At 45.3% G+C, this 14,902-nt stretch overlaps 1 protein-coding gene across 7 annotated transcripts; it reads left to right on the top strand.

The window, feature by feature from the left end:
- The first annotated feature begins 3,122 nt into the window (after positions 1–3,122).
- Positions 3,123–14,098, top strand: LOC117642139 (neuroglian). 7 transcript variants are annotated; one of them, XM_034380017.1, is made up of 18 exons: positions 3,124–3,322; positions 4,242–4,330; positions 4,405–4,534; positions 4,618–4,927; positions 5,006–5,145; positions 5,246–5,407; positions 5,499–5,689; positions 5,772–6,047; positions 6,143–7,065; positions 7,147–7,381; positions 7,479–7,784; positions 7,877–8,147; positions 8,227–8,391; positions 8,473–8,639; positions 8,723–8,933; positions 9,019–9,122; positions 9,666–9,765; positions 9,955–14,098. In XM_034380017.1, exons 2-17 carry the CDS (start codon positions 4,261–4,263, stop codon positions 9,758–9,760), a joined length of 3,756 nt encoding a protein of 1,251 aa, XP_034235908.1. In that variant the 5' UTR covers positions 3,124–3,322; positions 4,242–4,260; the 3' UTR covers positions 9,761–9,765; positions 9,955–14,098. The 7 variants fall into 7 exon arrangements, with proteins under 7 accessions (XP_034235912.1, XP_034235908.1, XP_034235906.1 ...); XM_034380015.1 differs by having other exon boundaries at positions 3,124–3,327; XM_034380016.1 differs by lacking the exon at positions 3,124–3,322 and adding an exon at positions 3,386–3,531.
- The last annotated feature ends 804 nt before the right edge of the window (positions 14,099–14,902 follow it).

The following is a 14,902-nucleotide window of genomic DNA, read 5'->3' as shown; positions in this document are numbered from 1 at the left end:
TGTGCCTGGCTTTCCACTGCGGCCGGCAGTGTGTCCCAAACGAGCGCCTGCATGCAAACGCCGACTGGAGGCTCGGGGACTCGACGCCATGTCGTCTGGGTCTGGCGGTCTGGCGGGGCTGGGTGGGGCTGGTCAGGCGTGCCTTCGCCCAAGCTTCGCGCGGCCGTTCGCGGGGGCGTCTGTCGCCCAGGGAGCTCTACTCGTCGTGCATGAGCGGGGGCGGGTCCAAGATCGGGATTGCAGGGCAGGCAGTGCGGGCAGTGCAGGCAGGGCACGAGGAAAGGATGCAAATTAACCTCTCCCCCCGCACCGCCCCGGACAATAAAATGGTCCCCGTCCAGACTTGGCGCAGTGTGGCAATCGAGTGCTGCAGCCTGCCAGCCCGTTTGTTTGTGTTCAAGTCGTGTAGGGAAAGCCAGCGGCGCCCACCGCTCTGGCGCGCTCTGGTCCCCTTCGGTCGTCTGAGACGACGCCAGGCCAGGCTGCGCTGCTGCGCTGGCTGGCCGCGGCTCGGCCGGTCAAGCCCAGGGCTGCCCGGAGCCACAGGGACTGAAAGGGACGCGGACGAATGAAATGAAGCGCTGTCCGCGGCTCTCCGTCATTGGCGTCCTTGGTCCTTGGGCCCCGCATTTTATTTCTGGGCGAGCTGGGGGAGGGGGTTCGCGCGGCGCCGTGGATGGGCGTCGCGGGGGCGCAGGGCGCAGCGGGCAGGGCTGAGGGCTACTTCGCTGTAAGTAGGCCAAAGTAGTCAAAACGCAAACGCACATGACTCACCCTTTACCAGCCCTTTGCTGCACGACACGCACAGCAGCAGGGCTCGCGCCTTGCTCGCCCCGCCCCTCGCCACCCCCAACGTGCCGAGCGGCCAGGCGTGCGAGTGTATTCCCGCCGGAGTCCATACGCCCCCGCACAAACCGAGAAGGAAACACTTTTCTTCCTGCATGAATTAAACCGTGCGCCTGTGGGGGTGTGCGCACACTGTGCGGTGTGCCTGCACCGTGGCGACGCGGTGTGATATACCGCCGCGCCGGCCCTCCAAAGTGGCGTTGGCTTGGGCCCTGCGGGGCTGGGGCCGTGCCGGCTGCGCTACGAGGGGGTAAACCCTTCACGAAATCGTGTACAGACTACTCGGTATTACGCTGTATTACACGGTATTACCGGCCCTCAAATGCCAAATTTGGCTCATTGACCCAAAAAGGTATTACATCACGGTATACGCGTAATACACGTGTACAGGTATTACGCGAGTGGTTACCCCCTCGCTGCGCTACGCCATGCTCGCGCTGCTGGAGCCGTTCTAGGCCGTGCTGCTGCTGCTTCTGCTGCCTATCCTGCCACGCTGTGCACCATTACGGCTATTGGACTTCCGCCCCGGGTATAATGGCGGCACAGCTGGACTGGCGGGGACTGCAGGGCAGGCGCGACGCCACACACACATATGCACACACACACACACACACACACACACACACACACCACACACACACACACACACACACTGCGAAAAGAGGATGCACCTCCACGATACTCCACGAGGCTCCGCGCTCCGCACCGGCCGGCGCTCGACCCGCCCGTCAATTGCCGCCAAAGTGGCTCACGGCTCACGGCAGTGTGCTTCCGAGCGGCGCCCCCCGTCTCCCTCGCACTCCGAGAGGCTGTTCCGTCGCGGTGCGAGAGAGGCAGAGCGAAGCAGAGCGAAGCCCTGTTCGGAATCAGTCCGCAAGGCAAGGGCATGACGCGGCGCTCTTCAGAGGGATTTCTCTCGGGGACGGAAAAGAGCGGGGGAGGAGCTAGGCCGGCGCGAGGCGAGGCGCGAAGGGAAGCCCCATTGGCGTGCCCGCGTGCGCGCGGTTCGCGGTTCACGTTTTGACGGATGGCGAAAGGAAGTTTATTTTTAATTCCGCTTGCAGGCTGCCCGCCTGCCCGGCTGTAGTCATCCTGGCGCCACTCGCAGCACAGCACATATGCTCACGCGCGTGCTGACTGTGCCCCCCTCCCCTCCTCCCCCCGCGGGGCAGCCGGGCCGGGAGTATTTGCATTCCCTCGCTCCTTCGTGCTTCCTGCCCGTTCCTGCCCGTTCCCGCCCGCCGGCCGGCCGGTCACTAGGAACTTGGACACGCGGACTGTCCGGCTGTCGCACTGCGCTGCACGGCCCAAACACGGGCGGAGGAAGCGCGTGGCGCGTTTGGGTCTGCCTGCGCCGTTACACTGCACGGAAATTACTCGACGGGCCGAAAACCGATCAGGATCAGGCATCGGCTTGGCGGCTAGGCTTCCAGAAGCCGGAAGGGCGGAGGGCGCGGAGGGCGCCGAGGGCGGGCAGTGAGGGGGTCGTCCGGTTCCGTCCCTCCGGTTTAGTGCTAGGACCTTTCTACCCCCGGTGCCTCGGGCGCGTCCCTTTCCCGTTTTCGTTTGATCCGGCGTGGGAACTCGCACGTGATCGTGTTACAGAGGGGCGTGCCGGCGTGCCTGAGGGCGAGCTTGTCGTGCTCCGGGGCGCCGACCACGCACCGCCGCACGCACCGGGCCACCAGACTGACTCCAAATGTGCTTACCGTCACGCTTTCTTTCTCGCACCCCAACGGAACGTCTCACGGGTGCGAGAGAGACAGAGCGACGGAAGCGCTGTCCGGAACCAGCCTGCGGGACCTTCCATGGCCACCCCCTCGATGCGGGAGAACGGAAGGGTTGCCTATGACGACGGACGACTTGCCGACGTCGGCACGGAGGTGGAGGTGGAGGTGCCGGAGGTGCGGCACCCCAACACCCCCTGAGGGGCAGGCAACCCTTCCGACACCGCGTGCGTCGCTTGGACAGCTCGCGTTGCCGAGGCCGAGGCATCGGAAGCCGAACTGGTGGGCGGTACACTGCGGTACACGGTACAGTCCTTGGCTGGCTGATAAAGGGCGGGCGCCGCAGATCGGTACCGAGTCATTTCCACCGAGATTTAGTTATGCGTCATATTTGATTCCTGGAGGCGGGCCCGGGCAAAGGAACGGTAACTCCTGGACTGCTGAAGTCAAGTAGAACCCCACTGAACCTGGAGGGGAGCGCATGTGAGTTTGAAGTGGTTTTAAGTATCGATTGAGAAAAGAGTCACAGGTTTTAATACGGTCACGGTTTCCTTGTTCCTTTGGGCGAGGCGTGGCACTATTCGCGGAGCTCGATTCAAGTATTTTGAGTAGGGGCGTCCTCACTGACTCGCGTAGTCCCCCTTGACAAGTCTGTAATGTTTTTCCGTGGGAGTTGTTGTGCGTGAATGACTTGATCGCTTTTTCGGATATGTAAACGTAGCGGGGCCAAACGGCGTAATTTTCGAAGGGTGAGGTGAGTCGGGAAAGGAGGCGGGTTCGTTTCGGGCAGTACTGCCTGGCCGCCGACGCCCTTGGGGCCAGGGGCGTGCGAGTGTCAGTACACTGGAGTGCCGCGCCTCTGCTGCGAGCGGGCTGCCTGCCATTTAGACTCAAGCCAGGAGTCGGGGCGGGGTGGAGCCGGTTCGCGAACCTCATCCCCGTTCAATGCGACCCCCTGGTAAAGAAAGCTAGCTGGTTCGCTGTGTGCCTTGCGCCCTGCGGGTGTGCGCGACGCCCCAGCGGACCTGGAAGAGCTTGCCATTGACGTTTTTGTTGGCTATGTGGCCCACGTCTCGCCTTCTCGCCCCGCTTGCTGCCACTGCTTGTGGGGAACTTGACTTAAATTTGTGTCTGGGGATTTTGTCTCTTGTCTCGCTGCAGTGCGCCTGAATCGGTCTATTCGCCACCAAGGGAGATGTGTGGAGCGTTCGACCCCACGCTGGAGAGGGCGTGAGCTTCGGAGGTGGTGACTAGTGTCGGGTTGCGGTTGGGACACTCCCTTCCAGGAGCGTAGCGTCTGACACTCGTCGAATCGAGTTATTTTATCGTTCCCTTTGTCGCTTATTATCACGTCGCCGTCGCACAGGGCCTATGCCTTTCTTTTCTCGCGGCATCAGCCCCAAATCCTTGCCAAAGCTTTAAGTTTACTGATGTTCTGTGAGCGTCATCTAACCTCAATCTTTTCTCTCACTATGTGGGCGCGTTGTAAACAAACCAAAAGTCTCGATCAGGTCGTATTATCCCCTTTTACGACGTCCATACATGCTTATGGAAACCCCTCTTCTGGAAAAGTTTTTCTACTGTCTCTACATCTGTCATAGAGGCATGTCTTTCATGTCCGACACAATTTTATTGCAGCTTAATTTATTTTGCAACCTTTATTTTCAGGTCACGAAGTATTTTTACCATGGGGCTTGGAAAGATGAAAGGATCCCTGATTTTCCTTGCTGCTGCAGTGTTACAAGCATCTGCTCTTGGTAATTTATTTTACCTGGTGTTTGGTCTTCATGCGTATTGTTCTGGCTAGTTAATTTATGTTTTTTTGTTTCAGTCCAATCTCCACCCAGAATAGTAAAACAGCCTCCCACAGATGAGTTACTGTTTCAAGTTGTGACACAACAAAATGAAAACGATAAACCTTTCATCATTGAATGTGAGGCTGAGGGAGAGCCTGCACCAAAGTACGTGTCTCATTGCACGTAATGCCTTTTCCTTCTACCTTCTTCTTCCTTACCTTCTACTAATTTTCTCTACTTCTATTCAGGTATCGATGGATCAAAAACGGCAAACCTTTTGAATGGCAAGCATATGATGACCGTATGTCTCAGCAACCAGGAAGAGGTACCCTAGTTATTACATCTCCTCGAGATGAAGATTTGGGACAGTACCAGTGCTTTGCTGAAAACGAGTGGGGTACTGCTACCTCCAACTCTGTGTTTGTTCGCAAAGCTGAGCTCAATTCATTTAAGGATGAGCCTACGAAGACCCTCAGTGTCACGGAAGGAGAGCCTTTCCATCTCACTTGCCAACCGCCTGATGGATGGCCCAAACCGAATGTTTACTGGCTTATTCAGGTAACTTATAAAAACGAGCCCTCTGGCTGAGTCAACATATGTAAATACTTGTTTTAATTTTCTTTTGTGTAAATTTAGAATTCTGATGGTGTTATCAAAAGCATCAATAACTCTCGAATGACTCTCGACCCTGAAGGAAACTTGTGGTTTTCCAATGTTACTCGTCATGATGCAAGCGATGAGTTTGCTTATGCGTGTGCTGCCACTTCTGTTTTCAGGTAAGTTTTCATTCAATATTTTCAGGTAATCTAATTTATGTCAGTCATACTTCATTTTATTCATGTTTTTCCCTTTAACTCAATAATATAAATTACCTAGGAATGAATACAAGTTGGGCAACAGAGTACTGCTGAATGTCCTGGCTACAGGTGTATCATCAGCTCAAAATAAGCATGAACCTGTCAGACAATATGTGTCAAGAAAAAATGAAGTTGCTTGGAGAGGGAAGAAAGTAGAGATGTTTTGTATATTTGGTGGAACGTGAGTTAAATTTTTGACTTTTTCATTTGTGTTTTGTTGTTTTATGCAACTGATAACAATTTAATCATACTATTTGTAAAATTGCTTGCAGGCCTCTTCCACAAATAGTATGGAGTAAAGATGGAAGGCAAATACAGCCTTCGGACAGAGTTACCCAAGGCCACTATGGAAAAAGTTTAATCATAAAACATTTAACTTTTGAAGATGAGGGTGCATACACCTGTGAGGCCAGTAATGGTGTTGGATCAGCAAAAACTTATTCCATTAACTTACAAGTACTTGGTATGTTACTTCAGAATTTACAATGAGTTATCTTTGGTTCCTGAGCAAGTCTGGTTTAATGACAACATTGTTCTGAATTTAGCTGTTCCATACTTCACTGTGGAGCCAGATGTGAAAAATGCTGCTGAAGATGAAACTGTGACATTCCGCTGTGAGGCCTCTGGTGTCCCTGAGCCTGAAATCAAATGGATCCATAATGGAAGACCTATCAGCGAGGCTCCCCCCAATCCTCGAAGAAAGGTTACTCCTAACAGCATCACAATTGAAAAACTAACCAAGAAGGACACTGGAAACTACGGTTGCAACGCCACAAATAGTTTGGGCTATGTCTACAAGGATGTCTATGTTAACGTGCTTGGTATGATCCTACACATTTTGTTTCTAATGCTTTTTTGCCTTAAGTTCACATCATTGAAAATTAATTTCATGAACTTTTTTGTTTGTGTATTTTAGCCTTAGCTCCAGAAATAACTGACCCACCAAAGGATGAGGCCACTGTAGACGGACGCACAGTTTCTTTGACTTGCCGAGTATTTGGTGCTCCCAAACCAGAAGTGAAATGGATCAGAGGAGGCTTGGAATTGACTGGAGGCCGATACTCTGTCAAGGAAAGTGGTGATCTCGAAATCAGGGATGTAAATTTCCTGGATGCTGGAGACTACACCTGTCATGCGACCAACAAATTCGGTCATGCTGAGAATACTGGCAGTCTGGCAGTAAAAGAACATACCCGCATCACTAATAGACCTGAAGACTATGAAGTTGCTGCTGGTAGCACAGCCACTTTCAGGTGTAATGCTGTGTCAGACTCTTCTCTTCCTCTCCAAATAGACTGGTTGAACAATGGGCAGCCCATTGACTTTGATTCAGAGCCCCGCTTTGTCAGGTCCTCTGATTTCTCCCTTATAATCACCAAAACCACTGAACTTGACTCTGGACAATACACCTGTTTGGCAAGCACTGATCTGGATGAAGACAGGGCATCAGCGACCCTGACAGTACAAGATGTTCCTAATGCACCTCGTTTGAAGGATTCCATTGTTTGCAACCAGAGGGATGCCGCTCTTTCTTGGCAGCCAACGGGTGACAATCGTGCTCCAATTCTGCGCTATACCATTCAGTACAATACCAGCTTCACTCCAGATACATGGGAGGTTGCATTTGAGTCTGTCCCTTCCACGGATATGACCTACACTGTTGCTATGAGCCCATGGGCCAACTATACCTTCCGAATTGTTGCCTGGAACAAAATTGGTCCATCCGTTCCATCTGCACACTCGGCAGTGTGCACTACTTTACCTGATGTGCCTTATAAAAACCCTGACAATGTGGAGGGAAAAGGAACAGAACCTAATAATCTCGTTATCACATGGACTGTAAGTAGAATTGTTTTGCATGTGTACTGTGACATTATCTTTTAACAGCAAGTGTTTCACAGTAACACTTTTTTTTTGCAGCCAATGCCGGAAATTGAGCACAACGCTCCTCGCTTCATGTACAGAGTTTACTGGAAGCGCAATATTCCTGGTGAAACATGGAATTCAGATGATATCAATGATTGGCATCGGAATCACCTTATCATCCGAAATCAGCCGACTTTCCAAGAGTATCTCATAAAGGTAGTGGCAATCAATGGAAAAGGTGAAGCAAATGTAGCTCCTAAAGAAGTCATTGGTTACTCCGGTGAAGATGGTGAGTATTTTCACAGGGCTGTTCTGTCAGTTTTCATTTACTATAATTTTGAATTTGTTCAGTACTTAATCTGTGTCATTTTAATCTGAATCCTTAGTGCCACTCCAAGCGCCTCAGAATTTTACCATTGAAGAAGTCACTTCTGCTACAAGTGCCATGCTCAGCTGGAACAGTGTACCTCCAGAATCAGTCAGAGGTCATTTCAGGGGATACAAAATTCAAACCTGGACAGAAGGAGATGGTCCTGAAAAAATGAGGGAAATTCTTGTGAAGGGTGACATTCACCGTGCTATGGTGACAAAGTTTGTGGCTCACTCCAAGAACTTTGCCCGTGTTCTTGTTCACAACGATCGTTTCAATGGACCTCCTAGTGACACGCTCAGCTTTGACACTCCTGAAGGAGGTGATATTTTTAACAATAAAAATAATTTGAAAATGTCGGACGTGAAACAAAAGTGTCAATGCGCTAATGCATACTCTTCATCTATTTTTCAGTCCCAGGAACTGTTACATCATTTGAGGCTCTTCCCATGGGATCATCTGCACTGTACCTTATCTGGAAAAAGCCTGAGCATGAAAATGGAATTCTTACTGGCTATAAAATCTATTACCAAGTGGTGAAAGGTACCAAAGTTGGCACTTTAATGGAGCGTGAACCTCACATTCATGATCCTAAAGCTACTAGAGCTAAGCTTGCTGGCTTGGAGCCAAACACCAAATATCGAATTCACATCAAGGGTACAACTCGAGCTGGAGAGGGAGAAGGGTGAGTTTCTCTTGGGGCCTGACAACATTTAAATTTAATTTATGAAATATGTGCTGATTGTTAAATGACTTGTTTGTAGATTCTTCATTGAACAAAAAACAAGGGGATCTGATTCAATTCCTCCGGACACACCATCTTTCAAGTGGCATAGGATGCCGTCTGATAATGGCTATGCCAAAATACGAGTAACTTGGATGCCCAATTTGGATGGAAGACCAGGATCTCACTTCTTTGTCAAGTACAAGTAAGTCTTTGGATGTCATGTTGCCTCAAGCTCGTGAGCTGAACCACCTTGTAAATGTATTTCATGTTTGATTATTATTAGGCTTCGAGGTGAGACTATTTATGAAGAAACTCCAGCTGAAACAAATGAAGACTTCATTATATTAAGTGGTCTTAGACCTGGGGAAGTATATGAGGTGAAAGTAGTTGCAGTTGATGGTGAATTTAACACTGAGAGTCATTCTGAAGATGTTGAAACCTTCAGTGTCGGTGAGTTCAGGCAAACTTCCATAGTAGTGGGTCACTTACTTTCTGGTTTCAGTGTTTTTCAAGTGAGATTTCCTGTATTTCAGAAGGGCCAATTATTCAGCCTAAAGAGAATGTGGCCACAGCTGGATGGTTTATTGGTATGATGTTGGCTATTGCCTTCCTTCTCCTCGTTCTAATAATTGTTTGTATAATAAAGAGAAATAGGGGTGGAAAATATGCTGTTCACGAAAGAGAAGCTGCTCATGGAAGGCATGATTACCCAGAAGAACCTGGTTTTCATGAATATTCCCAACCGTGAGTTGCACTCAGTAAATAAAATATTTCAATGCTTGCTGTGTGCAGGGGCTTTATCATTATTAAGACTTTTTGTGTTCTCAAGGCTGGACAACAAGTCGCACGGCCGAGGGTCTATGGGGAGCGACTTAAAACATGAACCTGAGAGTGATGCAGATTCCATGGCAGAATATGGTGATGGAGACACAGGTAACTATCATTTCATCTTACTTAATTAATCTGAGTGAAGTTAAAATGCATGTTTGGAAGAGTGTTGTGTGGATTGTCATTGGAATAAGTTGTACATAGATCTTGTAAACATGCTTTAAACTCAATTACTATGCAAACACAAATTCAATTCATCTTAAATTTTGGTAATCTAATTGAAGAAAGCTTTCAATATTTAAAAGTTGACTTGAGATTGTCATATCAAGGTGATTTAAGATTGCAATTTTCCTTGTGTTTAGTTTGAGTACTAATTTCTTTGGCATACAAAACATTTTTGTATGGTGTGTGCTGTAATTTGAATCAGCTTTAAAGCACTTGCCTTGTTTTTTTGTTTTTTTATTTCTTCCTTCATTATTAAAATAATATTATATTAAAGTTCCTAACTTTTTTATAAAAAAATCTTTTTATTGCCTTTGTTGCACTTGTAAATCGAATAAGGGCGGTAGACAGATTTAGCCCTTTGTTGCTTTGAGTAGTTGTTGATTCGCACTTTTGTATCTGTTTGGTTACGCTTGATGCAAACAGAAGGCATGAACGAGGATGGCTCATTCATCGGTCAGTATGGTCGGAAACAGCGTCAAGGTGAAACATCATCAGCAGGTTTCGCCACTCTTGTGTAATCCAGGTAAAGTACTTAAACTAAGTTAGACCTGCTAACATCAAGTAAATTTTTGTAACAGGCAAAGAGCAGTTTTTTTTCTAATGTTTGAAATTTTTTTAAGTTTCTAAAAGAAACTATAAACAACAACCCAGTGGATTAATTGGAGCAAGGTGCTTACAAACACATTGTAATAATTGTTTTCCTTTTTCTCAGGACGGTTCACTGAAGATGGTTCATTTATTGGCCTGTATGGGCCTGGTTCAAAGAAACGGCCTCAATCAGAGCAGCCTTCACCATCAGCCATTGCCACATATGTTTAGTGCACTCTGGTGGGTACAGTCTCATTCAAAAGGAGGAGAGACTTAGTTGCTGCAACCAAGCCTACATTTGTATAAGTAAAGGATTTTAGGTTACTGGCACTCTTCTGTTTCATCCTACTTTTGAAGGTTTTTATTTTCTTTTGTTTTATTGTTGTAAATCTTGGACTGATTAACTTCCATAAAGAAGATAGGAAACATCTTACTTTTTATGGGAATCAATGACATAAGTATTTTCTTACCTTTAAAAGTGAGTTGTCATATTCCTTTTTTAAAATAAATCATGCACTTAGAATCTCAAGGCAACTCACCTAGCATTTTTGTTCAAATGCCATCTGTTTTTGTTGGGAGGACATTTGTCATTTAATAGTATTAATGAGAAAAGCAGCTTTCAGTAAGCTTGGGTAGTTATATGAACTATTTAAGAAGCTTTTATTAGCAAGAGTGTCAGTATAAATGAATGAATGTGTGAGTGCTTTTAAAGTTTTTTATTTCTTTTGAAACCATGAACTCAATTCGTTGTTTTCTTTCTTTTTTTTATATAAATTATTATTTTTATTTTATGAGGTGTGACTGCCTCAAGAAATGTATGTGTATAAACAAATCACACTATGTGATGCCTTCTTCATATTTTATTTGTACAGATTGTTTTGTAGTGCAACTTTTATCAACATAGTTTTTGTTGAAATTGTGACAAATGTGATTTCAAACAATGTGTGAACCTGGCCATCAGCTAAGTAGGGTCAATTATTATAAAACTGGAGGAGTTTGGGTTGGGCATATTGAATATCTAGATGCTGAGACAGACGCAATATATTCCTGTTGATATAACTTCAGGAAAAGAGAGTTGTATTTTAATTATGAAAAAGATATTTCTCTATATCATGTAACTTCATCACATGTAGACAAATACTGGTGATGTTGCTATAAGTACTGATGTAGATTTATGTACTTTACTGGTCCATGGCATATCTTGCACAGCTTTCTATTTCTGTGAAATTTCCCTCAAGACTTAAATTGGAATTTGACTCTTGACAATACTTAATTATGTATTTAACTAATCTTGTCTTCAGTAGAAATACCCTGCACAGTTTGTGTTAATGCTTTATTGTTCAAATCGCGTCTTCTGTGCTCTTTTCAATGCCCTTCTCCCTATGTGATGGTGTGTTAATAACATGTATGGTTTACCTGTTAGCAAACATCTAGGACAGGATTTAAGGGAAGTTTTGTTTTCCCTTTAGGCAGCTAGCTTTTTCTGCCCCCACAGGGTCTAAAAGGGTAACAGTGTCTTAATTTTCATTTCTGTTGAGTGGTGTATGAGATCTGGTGAATTGTGTGTTCTTAGTGGAAGTGTGAGGCTTGCATTCAGGGTCTCGCATCTGTGATGGTTTATATCAGAAACACAAAATTAACTTTCAGTTTGGCAATATAATGTTAAGTGTTCTTTGCTATCCAAGTTGTGATGTAGGTTTTCTAGCTTTTCAATTCCAGGGGAAATGGTTGTTAACTAGGAGGTCTGAGTCTCACATTTTGTTTTGCTGTGTTATTGTGAAGCACACAATCTCCAGCTTCCAAAAGGCTTTGTCCCTTTAGGACCGTAAAAATTTTGTTTTTGTAAGTTGTAGTCTGGGTGCTGTTTTTTTCCCTTATTCAAAAATTTTCCTGTGTATAAATACCGTGACAATGAAGGATGTGAGTAAGAAGCTTATTGCTCTCCCTAAGATATGCACTATGTTATGTTATGTTAGTTTGTAATTGCACTGTAGTGTTGGATCATGAAATGTTAACTGTCGCCTTTCCGCACCTGGCACTTTGTCTTTGCTATATAAAATATATTGATTGTCTTTATTGCATATAATTTGTTGATTGTACAGTATAATTGCTAAGCTTCTTCTGTATATGAGGTAATATGTGTAAAGTATACTGATGGAATTGCAGTATTTTGTTGAAGATTTATCTTTTCATCTTCCTAAACAAAGCTTATGATCAAACCTGCGATATAGCTTGCTTTTTTATTTCAAATGAACCTGTGTGATTGTGATCCAACAGGTTTGTTCAATATATAAGTTAAACTCTTTATGAACTGCCATCATGTAATTTACATGACCTCATAATTGAATCTCAATGCATGCCATGAAATGCAGACAGGCCCTGCGATTAACCAATATATTGTTGGCCTGTTACCAAATTCAAGTTGCCTTCTGTAGGCTGAACTGGTTGGCAAGTGTACAAAGGGTAGAGAAGTTTGAAAATGTTCACATTTATGCTTTGCTTTCCAAAACTGAATGTTGTCTTACACACTGTGTGCTTAACAACGGTATCTGTCTTATATTTTCACTTGTTTTACTGGAACATCTTTTGAGAAAACTTAATTTTGGTCATAACACTATGGAACGATCAGATCTGTTTTCTGCCCAATGCAATGTGTTGTGTTTAAAAGAGGCTCCAGTTGTGAGAACCCCCATGTGTTCATTCTCTTTCGTTATGTTTTTGGCTTGTATCATGTTGTCGTTTGATATAGAGTAAAATTGCTTTGTTGTTCATTTAAGAACTACGTTGTAGCAGTGAGTGCAAAGTCCTTGAAACTTACACATGTTGTGTATTTGAATATCATCTGTCTTAAATTTTGACTTCTGCTTATTGAAATTGCTTAATGTTGCTTTTAAAGCTTTTTCTTTTTCTTCTTTTCAATATTGTTGTTGATGTTGTGTGTCCCCTTGTAACAGCACAAGTGCCTTAGGTTAGGCATTATGTACAGTGCACCATAAGGTTTAAAAGACATTTATTGACTGAAGCAAAGGCATTGGTTAACGTAATCTTGCCCCTTCCAATTGTGGGTCAATGCTTTGATATAATGTAAAAATTTAGAAAGCCTGATTTGCTGGTATTTTTATTTTTATACTTTTGGATTGATTGGCTTTACCAGTAATAACTTTATGTAAACAATGGTCGCACTTAGCCTTTGCCTATATTTTGTGTTAAAATTGATAAATATACACTTTGCCGTACTCTTTTGAAGACTTAAACTGTCCCATGTGGATTAATGTAATTGTGTGCTTTCATTTAAATTGGGGAATAATGCTCCTTGCCCTTCAAAACAGGCCAGTCGCAAGGTACATACACAAGTGTATCATTATTGAGATGATTTTTTGCATTTCTCTGTTAAGTTCTGCAGGTTTGTGCATGTTTGTATTATCCGTCTCCAAGATCTCTGACATATTTTTTTTTTTAATCTTATGTTTATTTTTTGTAGTGGTAAATCATTTTGATGTGTTCATGCTGGTGAGCATTTGTATGTGTTTGACAACTGCTTTTGTTTGTTTCACAAAAATCTTGTTCAGTGGTTGGGCTTATTCAACTTGACTTGCTGGTGTCAGACACCAACTAAAAGTACAGTAAATTAAATTTCACTACCAAATTTCTTGTAACATCACATGTTTTATGAACTTGTTCATTGTTTTGTCTCTTAATATTTTATCACTTTGAGAAGGCCCAACCATTATGTTTGTTTCTTGTTTGTATGCTTCCGTCTTTAACATTCCTTGCCTTACTACTATTTAAAATTTATGTGGGAGACAGTCTAGTGAATAACAGTTATGATTGATTTATTATTTAGTGTAGGTTTTAGTTTTTCCTTGACTTATTGAGGAACAGAACCTCTCAATTCTACTTAACGGCCAAATATTGGGCCTCCTTTATTTTCTCTACTCTTCCCTCCCCTTGTTTAATAGCTAAGATGGACTTTTAATGGATCTATGTTCTTTGTCTGAGTTAAAAGCTATATTTATCATTATTTTGTCTCCTGCGATATCACTATTGTGCAATATTTGTAATAATTGTGTCTGCCATGCTCTTGACCAAATTAAAAATTCATCCCTGAATGTATTAGCACTAATTGTGTGAATGTATGATGTGACAGGTATGTGAAATGTAGGCTGCTGGGCCTGATTAATGCAAGCAAAAATCTACTTGTAGATATTTTTTTTATGTTTTTCAGCCAAAGTTGAACTTGAAAAATAAACAGATGGTAAATCTTTGCACTTTGTGTTTGAAAATTTCCTTGATATCCACGAACAGACATGGTCACGTGACGAATGGATGGTAAAGGACAGGGAAGGGTGTGAGAAACTCAGAAGACGGTTGAAACCTAAACCGAACCAAACAAGGCGCGGCGACGAGGACAGGGCGGGACAGGGACTTGTCCAAGACCCGACCGGACCGGTCTCCCGTCTGTCATTTCCTCGTCGGCAATGCTCGGCAAGGCACAAGGCACTGCAAGACAGGCCTGCATTTTTCCGCGGGGGAGGACCCCGTGTTGGAGCTCGATGGGTTGCCTACCCACCGGCGCTCAACCTAGGACTACAGACTACATTGCGTCGAGCCATGGGACTCTTCTCGCTTGGCAGGACTCCTAGCTTTGCAATGAGCCCACATATCCGTTTCCATTATCGACACCCCTCCCCCTGAAGCAATGCGGACAAAGTTTAGAGGCACCCTGTGAGCGAGACACTCGACTGGATTTACTGTCACCGACAAGGCGTTTGCGGATTCCGATTCGGGCCGTCCAGGGTCACTCGCGAGTCCCAAGTCTTGTTTTCTGATCCGGTCTGCCGAGCCGAGCGTCGTTGTGTGGGGTGCGTTGGACGCGTTGGACGTTAGCAGCGTGTACCATGCCTGTGCTTAATCGCTGCCACGCCCCCTCCCCCTTCCCCCTCCTCGCACATCCCAATTAAGATGAAACCGGGTGATATGAGTTCAGAGCAGCGCGTCGCACCAGCACCGCGCCGGCAATCCTGTTTCTACATTTGCGTCCGTCGGGTCGGTCCGTGCTGTCCAAGTAAATC

Source organism: Thrips palmi, unplaced genomic scaffold, assembly GCF_012932325.1.
Source record: "Thrips palmi isolate BJ-2018 unplaced genomic scaffold, TpBJ-2018v1 HiC_scaffold_16, whole genome shotgun sequence".
NCBI classification, from domain to species: domain Eukaryota; kingdom Metazoa; phylum Arthropoda; class Insecta; order Thysanoptera; family Thripidae; genus Thrips; species Thrips palmi.
The sequence above is the reverse complement of the archived record's forward strand: the minus strand, read 5'-3'. Positions and strand labels throughout refer to the sequence as shown.